Source organism: Cyprinodon variegatus, unplaced genomic scaffold (genome assembly GCF_000732505.1).
Source record: "Cyprinodon variegatus isolate N-32 unplaced genomic scaffold, C_variegatus-1.0 Scaffold1469, whole genome shotgun sequence".
NCBI lineage: Eukaryota > Metazoa > Chordata > Actinopteri > Cyprinodontiformes > Cyprinodontidae > Cyprinodon > Cyprinodon variegatus.
This window is the reverse complement of record NW_015151922.1, coordinates 46,313-63,749: the sequence shown is the minus strand read 5'-3', so window position 1 is coordinate 63,749 and position 17,437 is coordinate 46,313. Positions and strand designations below refer to the sequence as shown.

General features: G+C 37.6%; 1 protein-coding gene across 13 annotated transcripts in view; it reads left to right on the top strand.

Annotated features, from left to right (window-relative positions):
- The window catches only part of sh3bgr (SH3 domain binding glutamate-rich protein), a 19,759-nt gene extending 2,645 nt beyond the window's left edge, over window positions 1–17,114 (top strand). Inside the window, exons 2-11 of one of the 13 annotated variants that reach the window (XM_015403227.1) lie at window positions 798–983; window positions 1,113–1,193; window positions 5,744–5,818; window positions 6,238–6,390; window positions 6,894–6,923; window positions 10,312–10,338; window positions 12,551–12,574; window positions 12,862–12,888; window positions 15,612–15,670; window positions 16,527–17,114. In XM_015403227.1, the coding sequence (XP_015258713.1) occupies window positions 798–983; window positions 1,113–1,193; window positions 5,744–5,818; window positions 6,238–6,390; window positions 6,894–6,923; window positions 10,312–10,338; window positions 12,551–12,574; window positions 12,862–12,888; window positions 15,612–15,632 (624 nt within the window). In that variant the 3' untranslated portion in view covers window positions 15,633–15,670; window positions 16,527–17,114. Of the gene's footprint in view, window positions 1–797; window positions 984–1,112; window positions 1,194–5,743; window positions 5,819–6,237; window positions 6,406–6,893; window positions 6,924–10,311; window positions 10,339–12,550; window positions 12,575–12,861; window positions 12,889–15,611; window positions 15,671–16,526 lie in introns of all 13 variants that reach the window. The other 12 variants (XM_015403226.1, XM_015403234.1, XM_015403231.1 and 9 more) reach the window with 12 other exon arrangements.
- The last annotated feature ends 323 nt before the right edge of the window (window positions 17,115–17,437 follow it).

The window sequence follows — 17,437 nt, the reverse complement described above, 5'->3', positions numbered from 1 at the left end:
TGATCACTGAACAAGGAGCAGGTGGCTGGTATGAAGAAGGATGCAGCTGCGAGGAAAGGCAAGTTACAGAAGCTGAACTAAAGAAGTTGAGAAAATGGCTTATTTTGAACCAAGGAACCAGAGAGTAGAATATACTGTACAGGGCTATGAAAACTAAAATATAGAAAAAAAGCAAAAGAAATCTTAAAACTAATGAATGGAATATGAAAAGAAAGGGTTTTTAAGTGTTTAAAGTTAGTTTGGGAGTGTTGGCCTACTGGTCAGAGCAGTGCGCTTGTGCTCTGAGAAGGTTGCAAGCACATGATTCGATCCCTACAGCCTGCACTCTGGGTCCCTGAGCAAGACCCTTAACCGCCACACTGCTCCCCAGGTGCCGCACAATGGCAGCCCACTGCTCCCCAAGGGGATGGGTTACATGCAGAGGTTAATTTCTCCAGTGTGCACTGCAAAAAACGATCTAAAAATGAGTAAAATTGTCTTAAATTAGGTGTATTTACCCTTAATTCAAGGAGGTAAATAAGATAAGTAAATAGGATACTCTCAAAATAAGATAATTAGATAATATGCACTTGAAATAAGACAATATAATGATTTTTTTCTTATTTTATATGTAAATTGTCTTGTTCCATTGGCAAAGTGTCTCACTTACCTCTGTAATTCAAGAAAAAATTATTTATTACTTAAAATTACTTATTGAGATTTAACTTTCTTTGCAGTGTGAGATCAATAAAGTTAAATTGTTCAATTATTATTATTAGTAGTAGTACTTATCAGCTGTCCATTTGTCTGCCTTCCAGATCAAAAAGAAGCAGCAAGATGTGGTCGCCTTCCTGGAGGCTCTGAAAGTGGACTACACTGAGCTGGACATTGCCTGCAATGAGCAGAACCGCATGTGGATGAGGGAAAATGTTCCAGAAGAGAAGAAGCCCTCCAATGGCATCCCACTCCCTCCCCAGATTTTTAATGAGGAAAGCTACTGTGGGGTGAGCAGAAATCCACTGGTAGCAATGAATCCAGTTTGAATCCATGATCTGCTTCATAAATTATGGTAGCAGGTTTATCATCACACATAAAACAGAAGACAGTTTTAACAATGCTTTTGTTTCCTGTAGGATTACGACACGTTCTTTGATGCCAAGGAGGAAAACTCTGTGTATTCCTTCCTAGGGCTGCCCCCTCCTCCTGGATCAAAGGTTAGACCTGCTGATTGAGCTCATGTGATCTAACTTTTCTTAAACACATTGTATTTCTTGCTGTTGATATAAGAGCAGCGGCCTGTTATACAGTATTAACAAGCATCAAAAAAAGCTAGGATCAGTTATTATGATCATACATGTGTTATTTTTGCAGGATTAATATTGGCCTTGTGATTTATTACACATAAGGATAAAAACTGTATATAAAAATAAACAATAGCACAGCCTCAGTGAAAGGCAAAGAATGCATATTTTCCATGAGAGTTAGCAATTAAAGGAACATAATCCGTTATTATCTTGGCTACAATTGAAAACTGAACATCTGCAGCAATGTTCCTGAGTCATTTCACTCAGATGTTTACTCCTTAAATAGCAAGTACAACATATCGATATGTTAAACTAGAAATATTTAATATTTTAATTTGTCTAAGGCAAAGCAATGCAAGTTTATTTGTATAGCACAATTCAGTACAAGGACAATTCAAATTGATTTACGTGAATTAAACAATAAAATGGAAGAAAACTAAAAGATGAAATAAAAGCAAATAAATATAAAAACATGATTAAAGAAGTAGTAAAATAAATAAAACAGCTGGACCACAAACTTAAACCAGTAAAACCTCGGTTCACAGTTTAACTTCAACTGTCAAAAGCAGCTCTAAACATATATGTTTAACTTTTAATTAAAATAACTCAGGCTTTCAACACTTTTACAGTCTTCTAGAAGTTTGTTCCAGATAAGTCGAAGATTGGAGCTAAATGATGCTTCTCCATGTTTGGTTTTAGTTCTGGGTGAACAGATTAGGCTTGAACTAGAAGACCTGAGTGGTGTGGAAGGTTGATACACTGACAACACGTTTGTTATGTATGTTTTTGTCGATTCATTAAATGATTTGTAGACTAGCATAAGGATTTTAAAGTATATTCTCTGAGCTACAGGAAGCCAGTGGACGGACTTGAGAACTAGGCTGATGTGCTCTACTTTCTTAGTTCTAGTGAGAACACGGGCAGCAGCATTCTGGATCAGCTGCAGCTGTCTGATGGATGTTTTAGGCAAACCTATGAACATGCTGTTGCATCAATCAATTCTACTAAAGATAAATACATGAATGAGTTTTTCTAGATCCTACATTAGTCTTTTAATCCTGGAAATGTTCTCCAGGTGATAAAAGGCTGGCTTCGTATCTGACTTTATGTACCTCTGAGGGTTCAGGTCTGAGTTCATCATGACACCAAGATTTCGGCCATAATCACTGGTTTCTAGCTGTAGCTGAGGCTGTGAGCTAACTCTGGATTTCTCCTCCTCTGGTCTGAAGATTATTACCTCGCTTTTGTTTTTATTCAGTTGGAGAAAATTATGGAGCGTCCAAATATTGAGCATCTGGGCAATGCAGTGATGGGTTTATAGTAACCTGGTGACATTGTGATGTAAAGCTGTGTGTCGTCTGCATAGTTATGGTAACCAATCTTGTTGTTTGCTATAATCTAAGCTAAGGGCAGCTTGTAGATGTTGAAAAGGAGGGGCCCCAGAATGTAGCCTTGAGGAACCCTGCATGTGAATTTTCTGTTCTCTGATTGATAGCTCCCTGCTGACACATAGAAGTCCCTGTCCTTCAGGTAGGATTTAAATCAGTCCAATGTTGTACTAGAAAGGCTGAGCCAGTTTTCCAGACGCTCTAATAAAATAAAGTGATCAACAGTATCTAACACTGCAAATCCAGTCTAAAATCTCTGTGTTTAGGAACGGAGGGGACTAATTATTCTATTTTAAAGAAAAGGTTTGTTTTATATATAAACATGCATTCAGTTGTTCAGTTTTGGTCTCACATTATTGTTTTTCCTTACTGGTTTTTAACTGGATCACTCTGAGCTGTGAGGAGGCAAACTGAGCACTGTGACTGTTGTGTAAGATGCAGCACTGCTGTGATAAAATGTGGTGTGTTGTTGTCTTGCTGCAGTGAATATTTGCTAATATATTCCTTATCCTTGAATCAAAATCTTATTTTACTGGGATTACATACAGTAGGCAAATAAAAATAAGCATAGAGTTGGAATGTTTAAAATGCTGGTAAAGTAAATTCTGAAAACTGTGCCATGGATAAGTATGAAATAATTCAACTAAATAGGCAGGGCAGTAAGGGAATCCAAAAACGACAATTCCCATTGGTCTATAAATCATCTTGGTGAGATAAAAGTGGAACTTTTTGAAAGATTATATGTGTTCTTACCCTGTAAATCTAACATATCATTTCAAAAGGAGAGAGTATACTTACAGTTACACATGGCGGTGGCAGTATGATGCTCTGGGCACGATTACCTGACCCAAGCCTTGACTGAGCCATGAATGTTGCTATCTTGCAGAAAATCCTGAACTAAAGTATAAAGAAAGGACTCATGACTTTAAGCTGAACTTCATTTGGTCATATAATCAGGCAATGATGTAAAACACAGCAGCAAGTCTGTCAATAAATAAATAAGATAAAGGAGTTGCTTATCTGTAGTCTTGATTTGTATCCAGGTGAAATGTTGTATCAAGGCGTTCTGACGGCTCAAAAATCATCCAAAATGCTAAAATCATCCAAAATGCCTCAATGGATAAAACTTTTCTGCAAAAAAAGAAAGCCAGTTCAGATACGGTGGGAAAAATGACTGATTGCTAGTTTTTCGCAAATTATGGTGTCGTTAGTGCTAAACATAAAGAAATTAAGTGGGGCAAACTTAATCCTTTGATTGAGATAGCTTTACTCCACAAATAAAATCATTATTTGAATAGTTTAAAAAAAATTATCCTTGATATTAAAGTTTTATAAGTATCTGACACATATAGATAGGTGCATCAAAAATGTAAGACCAGAAGGAATAAAGATGGATGGAGTTAAATACAGAACAGTCTTAAGGCCTGAACACACCGGTTGCATAAAACTTTATTTTCCCATTTTTTTCCATGTCACACTGATTGCGTAGAAACTCCGACTATAAGCAGGGTGGGCAGATCTGCACAGATTCTTTTGACTTCTGTGTCTGTGCTTTACACAACTTCCCAATAATTGACTTGAACAGATTATTATGCATTACTGAGAGAGATCTGGGAAGTTTGTTGAGGTTTTCCTTTTTTTATAAATAGGTGAGAGATATGCCCCGCTTTCATACTCTGCTGTCTCTCGTTATTTAGTTTTTTTGTGAGGCTCAAAGAGGTTCACTAATTCACTAAATCAATTTTTTTCTCCTGAAGTTATTTTTTATTTTTGAGATTGATAAACTGCGAGTTTTTTCACTTGTTGTTTTTGTGAGGCTCAAAGAAAGTTCACTACTTTATCTGTGTTCTGTCCTCCTGAACTCCAGAGTATTCTTTTTTAATGTTTCCTTTATTGTTTTTGCTTGAGTGTGTCCCACTTTTTATATGTGCGATGCGCAACTCCAAAAAGTGACTGTTTCCCTTTGCGATGAACAAATTTTGTTTTCCTCCAAAGCAGTTGTGTTTTACTTTGTAACCACGTCTCTCTTCCTGTCAGACCAATTAAATTGCTGCTGAATTGCTGCATAGTCCTGGGGTCTATCTCAGTCAGACCTAAGCAAGCCCCCTTTGTGTAAAATCATGTTGAGTGGGATCCTTCTCATTGACTTTCAATAAGCAGCAAACGCTACAACCTCATTCGACACAACTTTCTTTTGGATCAGACGCAAAATCGTATTTGGTGTGTTCTGGTCTTTATAGACGTGACAAAATATACCTTTTAACCCCCTGTTCACCCTCCAGCAGGAAAACAACCCTCAGCTCAGAGCTGGAGCTGCAGCAGAAGGGTTAAGATGAAAGGATAATTATGTGTTAGAGTGGTCCAGTCAAAGCCCAGACCTAAATCCAGGAGAGAACATATGGCAAGAAATTGCTGCTCATAGATGTCCCTCACCAAGTCTGAATGAGGTTGAGCTGTTTAGCAAAGAAATAATGAAAGGTGTTTCTACAAGATGTCGACCAAATGTTATATATACAGTATATATAAAAAAAAGATCTTTAATCTCAACTGGTATCCTTTAGCTGCTTCTGACACCAGTAAGGTTCAATAACCCAGATAGCCACACTGGAAAAACGATCTAGAAATATGTAAAAACGTCTTAAATTAAGTGTATTTACCCTTAATTTGAGTAGGTAAATTAAATGATCTGCCAATAGAATTAATATTTTTACTCTTAAAATAAGATAATTACATAAAATGCACTTGAAATAAGACCACACAATTGTATTTTCTTAATTTAAATGTAAATTGTCTTGTTCTATTGGCAAAATGTCATTTTTATCTCCTCGATTCAAGAACAAATGCACTTATTTTAAGAAAAAATTACTTATCTAGATTTTGATTTTTTCCAGTGCAGATTAACTAAATTTCCCTTTGGGATTAATAAAGATTGAATTGAATTAGCAATATTTTTAGTTTTAAACTACGTTTTGCAGAACTGGATACTTTAATTAAATGAAAACATGGAAGTCTCTTGTTTCTGAATCGTTATGATTGATGTGTGTCAAACCCTCCCTGCTCTTCATGATGCAGGAAGCATTGCAGGCTGAGAAGGAGAACATCATAGAGAACGGAACCCATGCAGAGGAGAACCCAGACGACTCAGCAGTAAAGACGACAATACCTTTCCATCTTCCCTTCATGCTTTTTCTTTATAGAACTCTGCCACACCTCCTCCTCATCCTCCGCATCTGGTCTAACCTGATCACTTCCCTTCCTCCCTAGCTGATGATTTGATCAGGGTCTTAACCCCACCATGAAATCGGCTAGTTTTATTACTGCATGAGGTTCTGGGCTGCAGGCCTATCTCTTTTTTTTATCACTTCCCCCCTAAAACCATCTCTTCTCATTTTCTAATAGATCATTATTTTACATGCTGGATGCATTTTTTTTGCAAGACTAACCTCTCCAGCTGAGGATTGTGTCATTTTAATCCTGCTGAACCTGTTTTTCCCCCAATTCTCAAAGTTTGTTGAATTATTTCCTGATGTCTTGTTTTCCTTGATCACCCTGATTTCCCCTCTCAGAAGCATAATGGGGATGCACAAGGAGAAGAAGAGGAGGGACATGCAGGGGATAAGGACGAAGGAGAGGATGGAGAAGCAGACGAACTAGAAACTTCAAGGGGAGAGCATGTGGCAGAGGAGGAGGAGGAGGAGGCAGCGGAAGAAACAGACGAGGTCACAGAAGACACAGTAATTGCCGCATAACTCAAGTCCAGCCGCTCATCAGTTTTTTCTCCCTCATAACCCTGGAGTGTTTAAATCTCACTCTTTCTTGCTCCTTCTTGTCATTCCAAGAACGCCCCCATTTTATGTGGACTTTAACTTCCTCTTTCTATGAAACATTTACCTACCGTCGTCCTTGCACTTTACAGCATCCTTCAGTCTGTCCCTCCACTAACAAGCAAAGCGTCGACCTAAATCTCTCTACAGCATCAATGAACTCTTCATAACGCTTTTTTCCCTTACTTTTACAGTTTAATTTTTTTTTTTTGCTGTTTGTTATATTTTAATGCTTAGCTTGACAATAGAGTACATTGCAACCTAAATAATCCTTCACTGTTACAGTAACTGTTGTGGTTAAGATATATCAGGAAAATCATTAACCCTTATTTCATGGTTTTAATCTGTGGATGCTGATGTCTTTAAGTACTGACTCATTTATCAACACTGTGTTTTAGGAGGCGCAGCAAGAAGAGGAAGAAGAGCAGGTATGTTTTTATTTGTTATTTTTGACATCAGGGTAGAGTTTACTTCTCAAGAGGGAGAATTTTAGGACTATTGTTCAATAGAAATTCCTTTTTTTTGGCTAACTTTGCTCTCATAGATATGATTTATACATTTTGATTATGATTTGCCCCCTCTTTCTTAGAGGTTTTAAACCAGTTTTTATATCTTCTTAATAAAGGGGCAGTTTTTTCAGTATAAATGAAACTTTTAAGTGAATACTTTCATTTAGAAAGAGAAACCTGCAATGGTATTATAACTACACTCATATTTATTGAGTCTTTTTAGCCACTTTTCACACTTTAAAACAGCAGATGCCTCCATTTTAAGACATAATCTACCTTTTTTGGCTCTTGAAGGACGGATAAATTGCCCTGGTGGGCCTGATTTGGCCTACGGACCCTGAGTTTAACACATATGTTATATCCACTCCTGATCCCTTATAGTCCCTAAACTGTAGAGCATATTCATATATTCATATACTGGCTACAGTATATAAATAATATAATAGTAAATCAAATTTGAAACACTATTAAAAAAATTTCAAATTTGTCATTCTGTCCAAAATTTTGTGCACTTTGAGAACATATAAGTCCTCTTGGTCATCCCCTCTCCACCTCTTGTTACTGTGAAAGTAGTTGGTTACTAACTTTAGCAGCACACAGTGTTTTCTGGTGGTTCAGAATTAAAAACAGTGCATATATGATCTTAATTTTGTTTTATTTCTTTATCAGAAGAATAAAAAGATTCGGTTCTGTAGCTTCACCAACATTCGCCTTCAGAACTGTCTTAATACTTTGTGGCGTAGATCCAACAACCTGTGGAAATGTTCCCCCAGAGATTTTAGGCCCTTTGGACATGATGGCATCAAACCTGACTAATTCTGATCTCCTCCTCCACACCATAACAGAGATGCTCTATTTGATTGAGATCTGGTTGTTGTTGAGGCCATAGCAGCACATCGAACTCTTTGTCAGGCTTAACAATTCAGTTTGAGATGAATTTATTATGATTTCATGCCTTATGTTACAGGAAGTATCCATGATATTACATGTACATTTTGTTCTTAAAAGAAGAGACATGGTCAGTAACAATACTCAGGGAGGCTGCAGGCTTTAACGTGCTGCTCGACTGTTGATGTAAGGCAGGATGGATCTGTGCTTTAAAACACTTTAAAACAAGGTTGTTTTATCTGCTTCTCCATTCTTCCTATTCTCTCAAACCAGTCTAGCCATTCTCCTATTACCCCTTAAATCAACAAGGCATTTTCATCCACTCAGCTGAATGTTTTTCCTTTTTGGGACCATCTTCTGTAAACCCAAGAGCTGGCTAGAAATCAACAGTTGATGAAACAGTTAGAGCAGCCATCTGTCACTCTGCTATGTTCAAAGTCATTTAAATCCTATTTTTCTGCCATTCTGAAGGTCAGTTTGAACTTCAACCAGCTGTCTTCACATCACGACATTCATTTACATTTATTTTCCCTCGTTCAGGAAAATTTGGTCAGATCTGTTCCTGGTTCTTTTAACAAAACCAGATCTGTTTCGTATTTCATACGGCAGCCTGATTAGTGGAGGTGTTTCCCCACATTTTTTTTTATTTTATCAAATACATCTAAACTATCCATAACTGTGACTGAACAAAATCATAACAGTTTATCTTATAAAGGGCCTTGACACAATTCTAGGAGCTACATGAAAAAACTGAGTGAGATTAGTTAAATCAGTGGGTTCCAAACTTTTTGATTTCAAGAAAGATTTGGACGGTTGGAAAATCTGCAATAAAATAAACCATAATTCCATTCAAAGCACAAAAGTACCTCTTTTAAAGGGGTCATAGAATGCAAAACTGAGTTTACATTGTCATAGATGAATAACGATAGTACAGTGAGTGAAATGGACGTACAGAGAAGTTCAAACCCCATCGACACCTCCTCTTTCTTCAAAGCTCAAAAATCTAAACTTCCACCATAAAACGGGCGAATCCAAACAAAGCCCAGAGTTGACGTAAACTCAGGGATGGTGCCTTATTTACTACTTTTGTCTTTAGTACTTTTGTCGCGCCCCGAATTTTCCAGGATGTTCTGGAAGTCTCCTTGATATAGATACTTTTTCACTGATTCCCGCGAGTCGGATAAATTATCCTGTATTTTAGACTATGCGAGGTGTTTTTTTTTTTTTTTTTTGTAATGGAGTGCATGCTTGCAATATAAGGGGTGGGTTAAACTGTATTCGACCAAAATCACGGATGATTTTACAATTTCACCCGGACATTTTTTTAGGTATGAAATGTAGGACATATCCGGGAAAAAGAGGTCGCCTGGTCACCCTACCATATCAATAAGTTTATGTTTCAGTGAATGAGTGCTTGTTGCTATGATGCGTCTTTGCTCAGCAGCTTTGCTCGTTGTAAACCAACCAATCAGAGCACAGCTCATCTAAATATTCATGAGCATACCATAAAAGGTAGAAAACCTGTCGTTTCATTCTAAGGCTTATAACCAGGCTTGAATTAGGGCTCATAGAACAGCAAATATGTCATTTTCAGCCCAACCAATGTTACACACCTTTTTCAGAGACCTTAAGGACCAGCAAAAAATACCCTATAGAATCATTCTATGACCCTTTAAAGAGTAATTAATTTAACTGTTTATTTTACAAGAATTTAACAGCATCACTGAGCCCCTCCTAGGGGGTGCACCCCTCCCTTTGGGAACCACTTAGTTAGATCAAGACCAGTGTGTTCAATTTAATTCAATTAACTTTATTTCCTTTAGGTTTTTAAAGTCCATCAGTTGATTGATTAACTCATTGAACAAACATTTCAGAGCTGGGATTCTCCAGCGCCGTGACGTCACACACTGAAGCATTGCCTGACCCTCTTCCTACCATTATTTCACTCACGCACATTAATGATCTGCTTCTTTGCTTTATTGTCTGTCTCCCGTTGGTTTGCTCCCTCCAGGAGGAAGAGGATTTGCACTCAGAGGTAACTGTACTTCAGTGATCTTCTGTGCTTCTGTAGATCATGCACGGTTCTTCCGTGTAGCCATCAGCCTTGTCTGCTTGATGGTGTTCAGATGAGAGATGCTACATTTTTTTTAGGTTGGGATGCCAGGAATCTTTTTTGTTGTTGTTGCTCCTACTCATGTTTTAAACTTTCATTTCCTCACTTCCAATACATCCACTCCTCCTCTCTCGATGCGTTCCCTTTCAGCTAACATCTTCATTTCCTCCCAGCAGTAGCTGCATCCCGATTCCCTGGAATGTGCCCATTAGTCTCCTTTCCCACAGCTGTCCTTGTAATGCATGCATGTGCTGCTCTGTTGCTCCCCACACAGCCAGCTGACCTGCTATATGTTGTTTCTTTTAGGAAGAAGAAGAGCTACAAGAGCTTGAGGTAGATTCTTAAATTCATTTACTGCATATTTATTTTTCCAGCTGACCTGAAAACCTTTGCTGGATGTGGATCACACAGTCTCTCTAAAATACATCACCTCGGGTCCTGGGTCCTCTTTAGGCCCGAAACTTAGATGAACATTAAAAAGGGCAGGTTTTGAGTCATGGTAACCTTTCCTCTATTGATTAGCTTGCATGTTTTCAATCGTTTTGCTACTGAAGACACAAGTATGGTCTATTTTCAGCATTTAGAGGATGAAAGACAAAAAAAATATATTGTTTTTATTTTCTTATCTAAGAAACAAATTCATCAAATTGAGAAAAATAACTTGAATCACCATACATAATTGAATTCAGCCATTACTTTTAGGAGAGCCTAAGTTCGCAATTGTTGTGCTTGATGGCATCATGTCTCACAACATTTCTCTGGAATTCATACTGAAAGTAAAACCTAACAGTAATAAATACTTGGTCAAGTTGGATAGGCTGACTGTGCCTTCCTTCTTTATCAGTTTTCTCTGCATTTTCTTCTTTCTCTCTCTGACTCTAAAATATGGAAAACGATTTCACTTATGCTGACATTGTTTTCCATATCTTCTTTATTGGGTTATATTCTTAGTGGGGTCCTTGATCTGTGACCCTCTTGGTCTCTCTGTTGTTCTACCTTCCTCAAATCGCAGTCTATTTTTACTTCTAATCTTTCACTTTTTTGCTAAATAAAACAGAAATATCTCCACTTTTACATTTCCTTTTTGCTGGGTCCTACAATGTCTAGGCATTAAGATTTGTGGAAAAAAAATAGCCCACGTAATACCAAAAGAAGTCTATAACAACATGAAGCAAGAAATGTTTTATATATTCTCTAAAAAACTGCAATATAAAAATAGGTGCTATTACATAAATTATATATTTTGAGTCTCCCCCGTAGATCCTCCCCTGTTTGAATCTTTCAAACACTTTGTTTGCAGATACAATGTTATTTAATGAAGACTCAGTGACCCTAAAAACACACAGTTTTGCTGCAATTTTCCATCATTTTTGAAAATGATTCCCTTTTCATTTCCCTCAATATGTAGAGTGGCAAGACCAATGTAGGACCTACTTCAACCTACTTTTCAGGGGCTAAAAACGTGCAATAGGTAACATAGGATACACAGAAACATAGATAACTAACATGTTTCTAGACGCTATGAAATTAGAAACATATTTCTAATAAGTATAAAAAAATGTTTTATTTGCTTTTTCAATCATTGTGGATTCCAGTATTTATTATTATTCCAATTATTTCCTACTGTCAGTTATTTTTCCTCACTGGATAAATGCTTTAAATTTAAATGCTGCATTAAAAGAAAAAAAACCTAATTTTCATATTTGTGCCACTGCACTAAAAGACAAAATAATTTGAAAGCTTTTTGTACATCTTCATCCAGAACTCCAAAAAGTATCTAAGGTGCACAATATGATGCATTATTTCTTGTTAATAACATTAAAGAAACACTTTGTGGCAGTTTATGATATAAAATCCCATTAAAATCCATTACAGTGCCTGTATGTAGAATTATATAAAAGAGGAATGAAAACTATCATTTCCAAAAGTCAGTAGGCGATATTTCTATTTCCCCTCTATATTTTCTATATCTATTTTATTATAAATTTGAGTAGAACACTGTGTTACAGAACTCTTTTTACCCACAGTTTTGTCTGTCAGGCTACACATGGGCAGACTCCCATACGGGGGATTAATGCTGCATTACGAATTGTACTGTAAAGTGAATGTTCACCTTGCAGCACACAGAAATGTAACCAATACATTTTTACTTTATCCCTCATCACGGCCCATCCTCTGGGCTGTAATGTTAAATTCTGAAGTCACGGTTGTTGCGAAACCTTAGAAAATTGCTGATCTCTGCAGGTGATTTTCTTGTAACCTCTGAGGACAAATGGGAGGTTCATTTAGTCAGTCCACTGTGACTTCAACCATTTTCCACATCACATTTGTTCAGTTCTTCTAATAATTGAGATCCAGACAGACAGTAAAGTTCATGCTACCTCCAACTCTGTCCAGAATATAAAGAGTTTCTACTTTAAGATACTGTAATGGTTGGAAAATTGTACATTTCTTCAACATTCCAGCCTGAGCTTCCATTGCTTCACTGCTTTGCAATCTCTGCTCCTTCCTTTTTGTCTCTATCTTTCTCAAACCTTTCCTGCAGGACCAAGAAGAACAAATCAGTGAGGTAGTCTTACTGTGTTTTACTTATTTTTTTATTTGGCATCACATCTTTTAGACAGCGGTGATCTTAGTTCTTTGTCTTTAGTCTTTCTTTGTGTATTTTTTTGCTGCATGCTACTTTAATCAGTTTTCTATGGAGGTGCCTTAACAGTTAGAGGCATGATTTATGTATTTGCTTTGATTCTTAAGGTGGAATTAGTGTGGTGACGGAAACAGCAATGATAAATGGATCAATATTTCTCTGCTTATTGATTTTTCGAAGCTTAATGCCACCTCATTTCATTTTTATAGGAAGAAGAGGAGGCAGAGTTGGAAGAGGTATATGTTTGGATTGTTGTATTTCTGTCCCTGTTTGGCACGGTGTGACTCATATTTGAGATTGGGAGTTTTCTGCATGATTGGATCACAAACAAAAACTAAAACTACTTTTTTCTCCCCAAGTCAGCTGTGTGTCATACAGTTCAGTACACAAAGCACAAGTGTGGGGCGTTGCAGCAGGTTCTTATTTATGAGCAATACTTCAGGGATGACACAACACAATATTTGTTCAGTGATGTAGAGACCTGTAAAAATATCCACAGAGGCTTTCCTTCCAGTCTGCCATGCCAAGAGGTTTTACTTTCCTGTTTTTTCTGAAGAAGATGGACATTTTTTAATGCTCTTTGCATCTGCCTGAGTGCAAAAGAGAGTAACTCAGACGTGTTTTTGTTTTTGGTTGGATGCTCCGACTGTACAGGAGTTTCTCTCTTGTAAAAAGTTCTAACTTTTTCTTATATTTGCCAAGAGCGCTCCGAGCAAAGTGAATACAAAGTCGATGTGACAAGTTTCACATTGTGTTACCACAGAATGTTTAGAGGACAACAAAGACAACAGATTTTACATTGGATAATCCACTGGAGGCCAACTGCTGTTTGAAAATGCAGCACCAACTCAAATGAATTGCCTCAATTGGTAACAAGTAATTGGATTAAGTGTCCCCAACTCAATTTATTTTAGTTTTCAACTTATAAACTCAATAAATGAAGCTGGATCAACTTGATTCTATTACTTCTTGACAGCTGAAGCAATTCATTTAAGTTTTTACTGTTAGAGCTGTTTTTATAGTAGCATCTATGTCAGTAAAGCAAAAAGAAGTCAGTCTCTTTAACCACTGCTAAATACTGCTCATCTCTCCGGTTACATCCTCACCATTTTTAACCTTCTGACTCTGCAGTCACTAGCAAGTGAAGGGCCCTCACCCCCCCTCACCAAGTTACTCTACCCTCCACCTATCTTTCTTTTTACCTTTTTTTAAAATGTCAAGTGAAAAGATTAAGAGTTCTAAGAATAAAAGGTGATATTGGTGCAAATTCTTAACATCTTCAAAGTTGCTTGAGTGTGACGTGTCCGCCATGAAGTATTCTTTTTGTCCCTGTCTAGATGACAGTATAACATCATTAGAGACTTTCTTCAGCTATATGGGAACTTTGGATGTGGGTGGAGAGCTCGAATAAGAAATAATCGCTAACCTCTTCAGTGACATGCTGAGCCATTGCTGTTTTGATTTTAATCCAAAAAGGCACACAGAAAAAAAAAGAAGAAAAAAAAAAAACACTGGCTGAAGTATTTCCTCTTTCAGCCGTACAGCAACCAAAAAGACAAAACAAACAAACAAACAAACATGCATACTTCTTAAACGTTAGAAGATTTTGTCACTTTAAACCTGCCAACCTCAATGTATTTTATTGGTATTTTATATTAATAGATGACGTCAAAGTAAAGAAGTTGTAAAGTGAAAGGGTGAAAAAAAAAATGTTCTACCCTCATTAGAGAAGTGATAAAACAGCATCATGGAGACCAGGGAACACAGCAGGCAGGTCAATGATAATGTGGTGGAGAAGTCAGAGTATAAAGCTACTGCTAACTTACTAAGACATTGCTTCCCACCTAAAGTGGGATGTCTGGGAAAATGTTTGAAAAGCAACAAAGAGAAAGAGGAGATGAGGAGCTGCAAAGAGCCACAGCTCTGATCAGACAATTATGTTCTTTTTTTGGTCATTCACCTAATCTGTCAGGCTGAGAAAGGACAGCATCCACCAGAGAGGTGCAAAGAGGCCCATGGTAACTGTGGAGATGTTGCAGAGATTTACAGCTGGGCTGAGAGAAGCTGTTGACAGTTTGACTACAAGTTATATTCTCCTTGTCCCATGTACCAAAAGTCATGAAGAGGACAGGGAACGTGTAGAAAAAGTTGCATTGGTCAGTTTAAACCAATGTTGAACTTTTTGTTCTGTAAAAACTCTCTATCGCACATTACCCTGAACACATCTCCATGGTGAAATCCTTATGCCGCGGTGAAGCTTCTCTTCTGCAGACACCGAAAGGCTGTCAGAGTTCAGGAACAGATTGAAATAAATAGGAAAAAGAATCCTGGTAGAAAATCTGCTAAAGGCTGAAGTAACTTGACTCTGGGGGGAGTTTCACCTCCCAGCAGGAGAAAGAGACTTAACAGCATGTTCATATGAAAATTAGGCCAATTCGAACCTAATTGCAACTAGAATTCACTGTTTATGGATCCTCCCAGTTTCACTCTCGCTTGAACTATTTTACAAAGAAGCAGTAAGAACAAAACCAATCCTTAAAAAAGCAAAGCTGGTAGAAAAAAATCCTCCATGGGACTCCCAGCCATAACTGGAGAGAAACATGCTTCTGCAAAGTATTGACTTTGGGAAGGTTAGTGTGAGTGCATGCAGCACTTTTTTACTAAATATTGTAAAAACCATACTTTTTTTTCCTTTCACTATTTTGACCAATGAGACAACATAAGATGTTTTGTGTAATGTGACAAAATGTGTGAAGGTGAAAGGAAGTTAACACATTTGCAGTTGGTTAAACTCTGGCAGATGCTTCATGGTCTAAAATAAAGATAGACTGTCCATCCTGTAATTTCATATTTGCCTAAATGGAAAAAAACTTTTGTATCCTCACATTTTTGTGCATTTAAGTATGCCTCATACCTCATGTTCCATACTAAAATCTGTGTTTTGTTTATTATTTTCCAGGCAGAAGAAGAGGCTGAGTAGTTACAGTGAAGCCAAGATGAAGACCTTCTACTGTCCTGGTAAACGACTTCATCATCATCTGCTGACTGTTGTTAGTTGCTTTGTTACACCACTGGAGGGCAGTACAACCTTGTAGGGCTTGATGAAGCAGTGAATTTCCTTTTTTTTTATTTCACTCTATCATTTGGCATTTATTTCAACCACATTAATTAAAAGCACAAACCTGTATTTATTTGTTTTCCCTTTCGTTGACCCTGGTCTTAAATAAAAGGCAAATGCAAAATTACTCTTATAAATCAACCTGCCACAGCTGCAGGAGAGGTAAGGTCTCTGCAGTGCAGTGGTATGTGTTACTATTAAAATGTTTCTGACTTTGCATTAAGGCTCAGAAAATACTTATGTTTACCTGAGTGTCTCAGTGCAGTTAAATGCTCCAAATCGCCTCGGGACTTCTAGGTTAGAAAACAATGCAGCGTTAAGAAGGGACCAGAACTGGCTCCATCTGTACTCAGCCTCAGTGAGCATACATGCCGGAGGGAATCAGGTGGAGCTACAACAAAAACTTCACACCCTTACTTATTTTTTAATTTTCCAAGTCAGTGGTAATGAGGATGATGATGAGGATGGTTGTGGTGATTATCATCCTAATCTGTAAGGCCTGTCTTCTGCCTCTGCTCTGCATGTTTGGGTTGCAGGAGAAGCTTAGAAACAGGCGGTCCTGTGTCCCTCCTCTTAGCTTCGCTGTGAGCCCCCCTGTCACCCTTTGTTAGGAGGAGCTGCTAAGTGAGCTTTAGGATGTGCCCTCGGAGGAGCGGGCACGCTGGGTGGCACAGGGACAGGCTTATAGGTGGCAGAAGAGTCAGACCACTGGAAAATGTGTGACCTCATTTTTCTTTTGTCTGTCATGTTTAACAGCCTGGAGGATCTCCCCCCTGTTACATCAGATGTTTGACCCACCCTCCCCTCATACCAGTGGGACTCCAACTACCAACTCTGTAATGGACTCCTCTAGAAAACCATCAGTCCTGTGCTTTTCCCATTTCTTTTTGACAGTAGTTTTCACTTAATTTTTATATTTCTTATGGAAAAAAACATGGCTTGAAGAAATTGTGTAGAGGATCAGAATGGTGTTTGTAATTAGCAACATTTGTGAGATGCAGATTTCTTGAACTTAACCACAGTTTTCATGTTTTACACCCACCAGTCCTGGTTCTTTAACCTTAGGAGGCAGTAACCTTTAAAAAAATGTTTACCGTGTCACTCTCTTGTAAAATATTCTGCTCTTTTATTCCAGCGTTGTGCCTTGCTTACTCCCTTTATCAGATGAATGTTTTAAGAGACTTTTAAAGTCCCCACAAGGAAAAACAAATGCTGCAAGATACAGACTCTACAGTTTTTACAAGTACCTCTGCCCGTACTGCTGACTAATCAATGCACTTTGTTGAACAAAAAGGGAAACATGTAACTAAGACATGGATACAATGGAGAAAATAAACTATTTTCGATGATAAAAAAGGTTTATGCTCTTTAACTTTGAGTTCTTGTGTGCAGAAGAATATGATAATTCAGATGTTCTCAGTGTTTTTAAACCACCTCTCTGAATATTACCTTGGGTTTATGTTTCCCTTGTACTGCAAGACTGAGGCTGATCTCATTTTGCTGTTTTATGTATTAAAGATGTGGGTAAGATGGGGGCAACATTTTCAATAAGAAAAATCCAATATTGGCGCAGAAATGTTAGACATTGTTTTTCAAAAATGCTTCAACTTAGGCATTCTGCCATGTTTCTAGCTTTGTGTTTTGGGCCATTTTCTTGTTGTAAGACC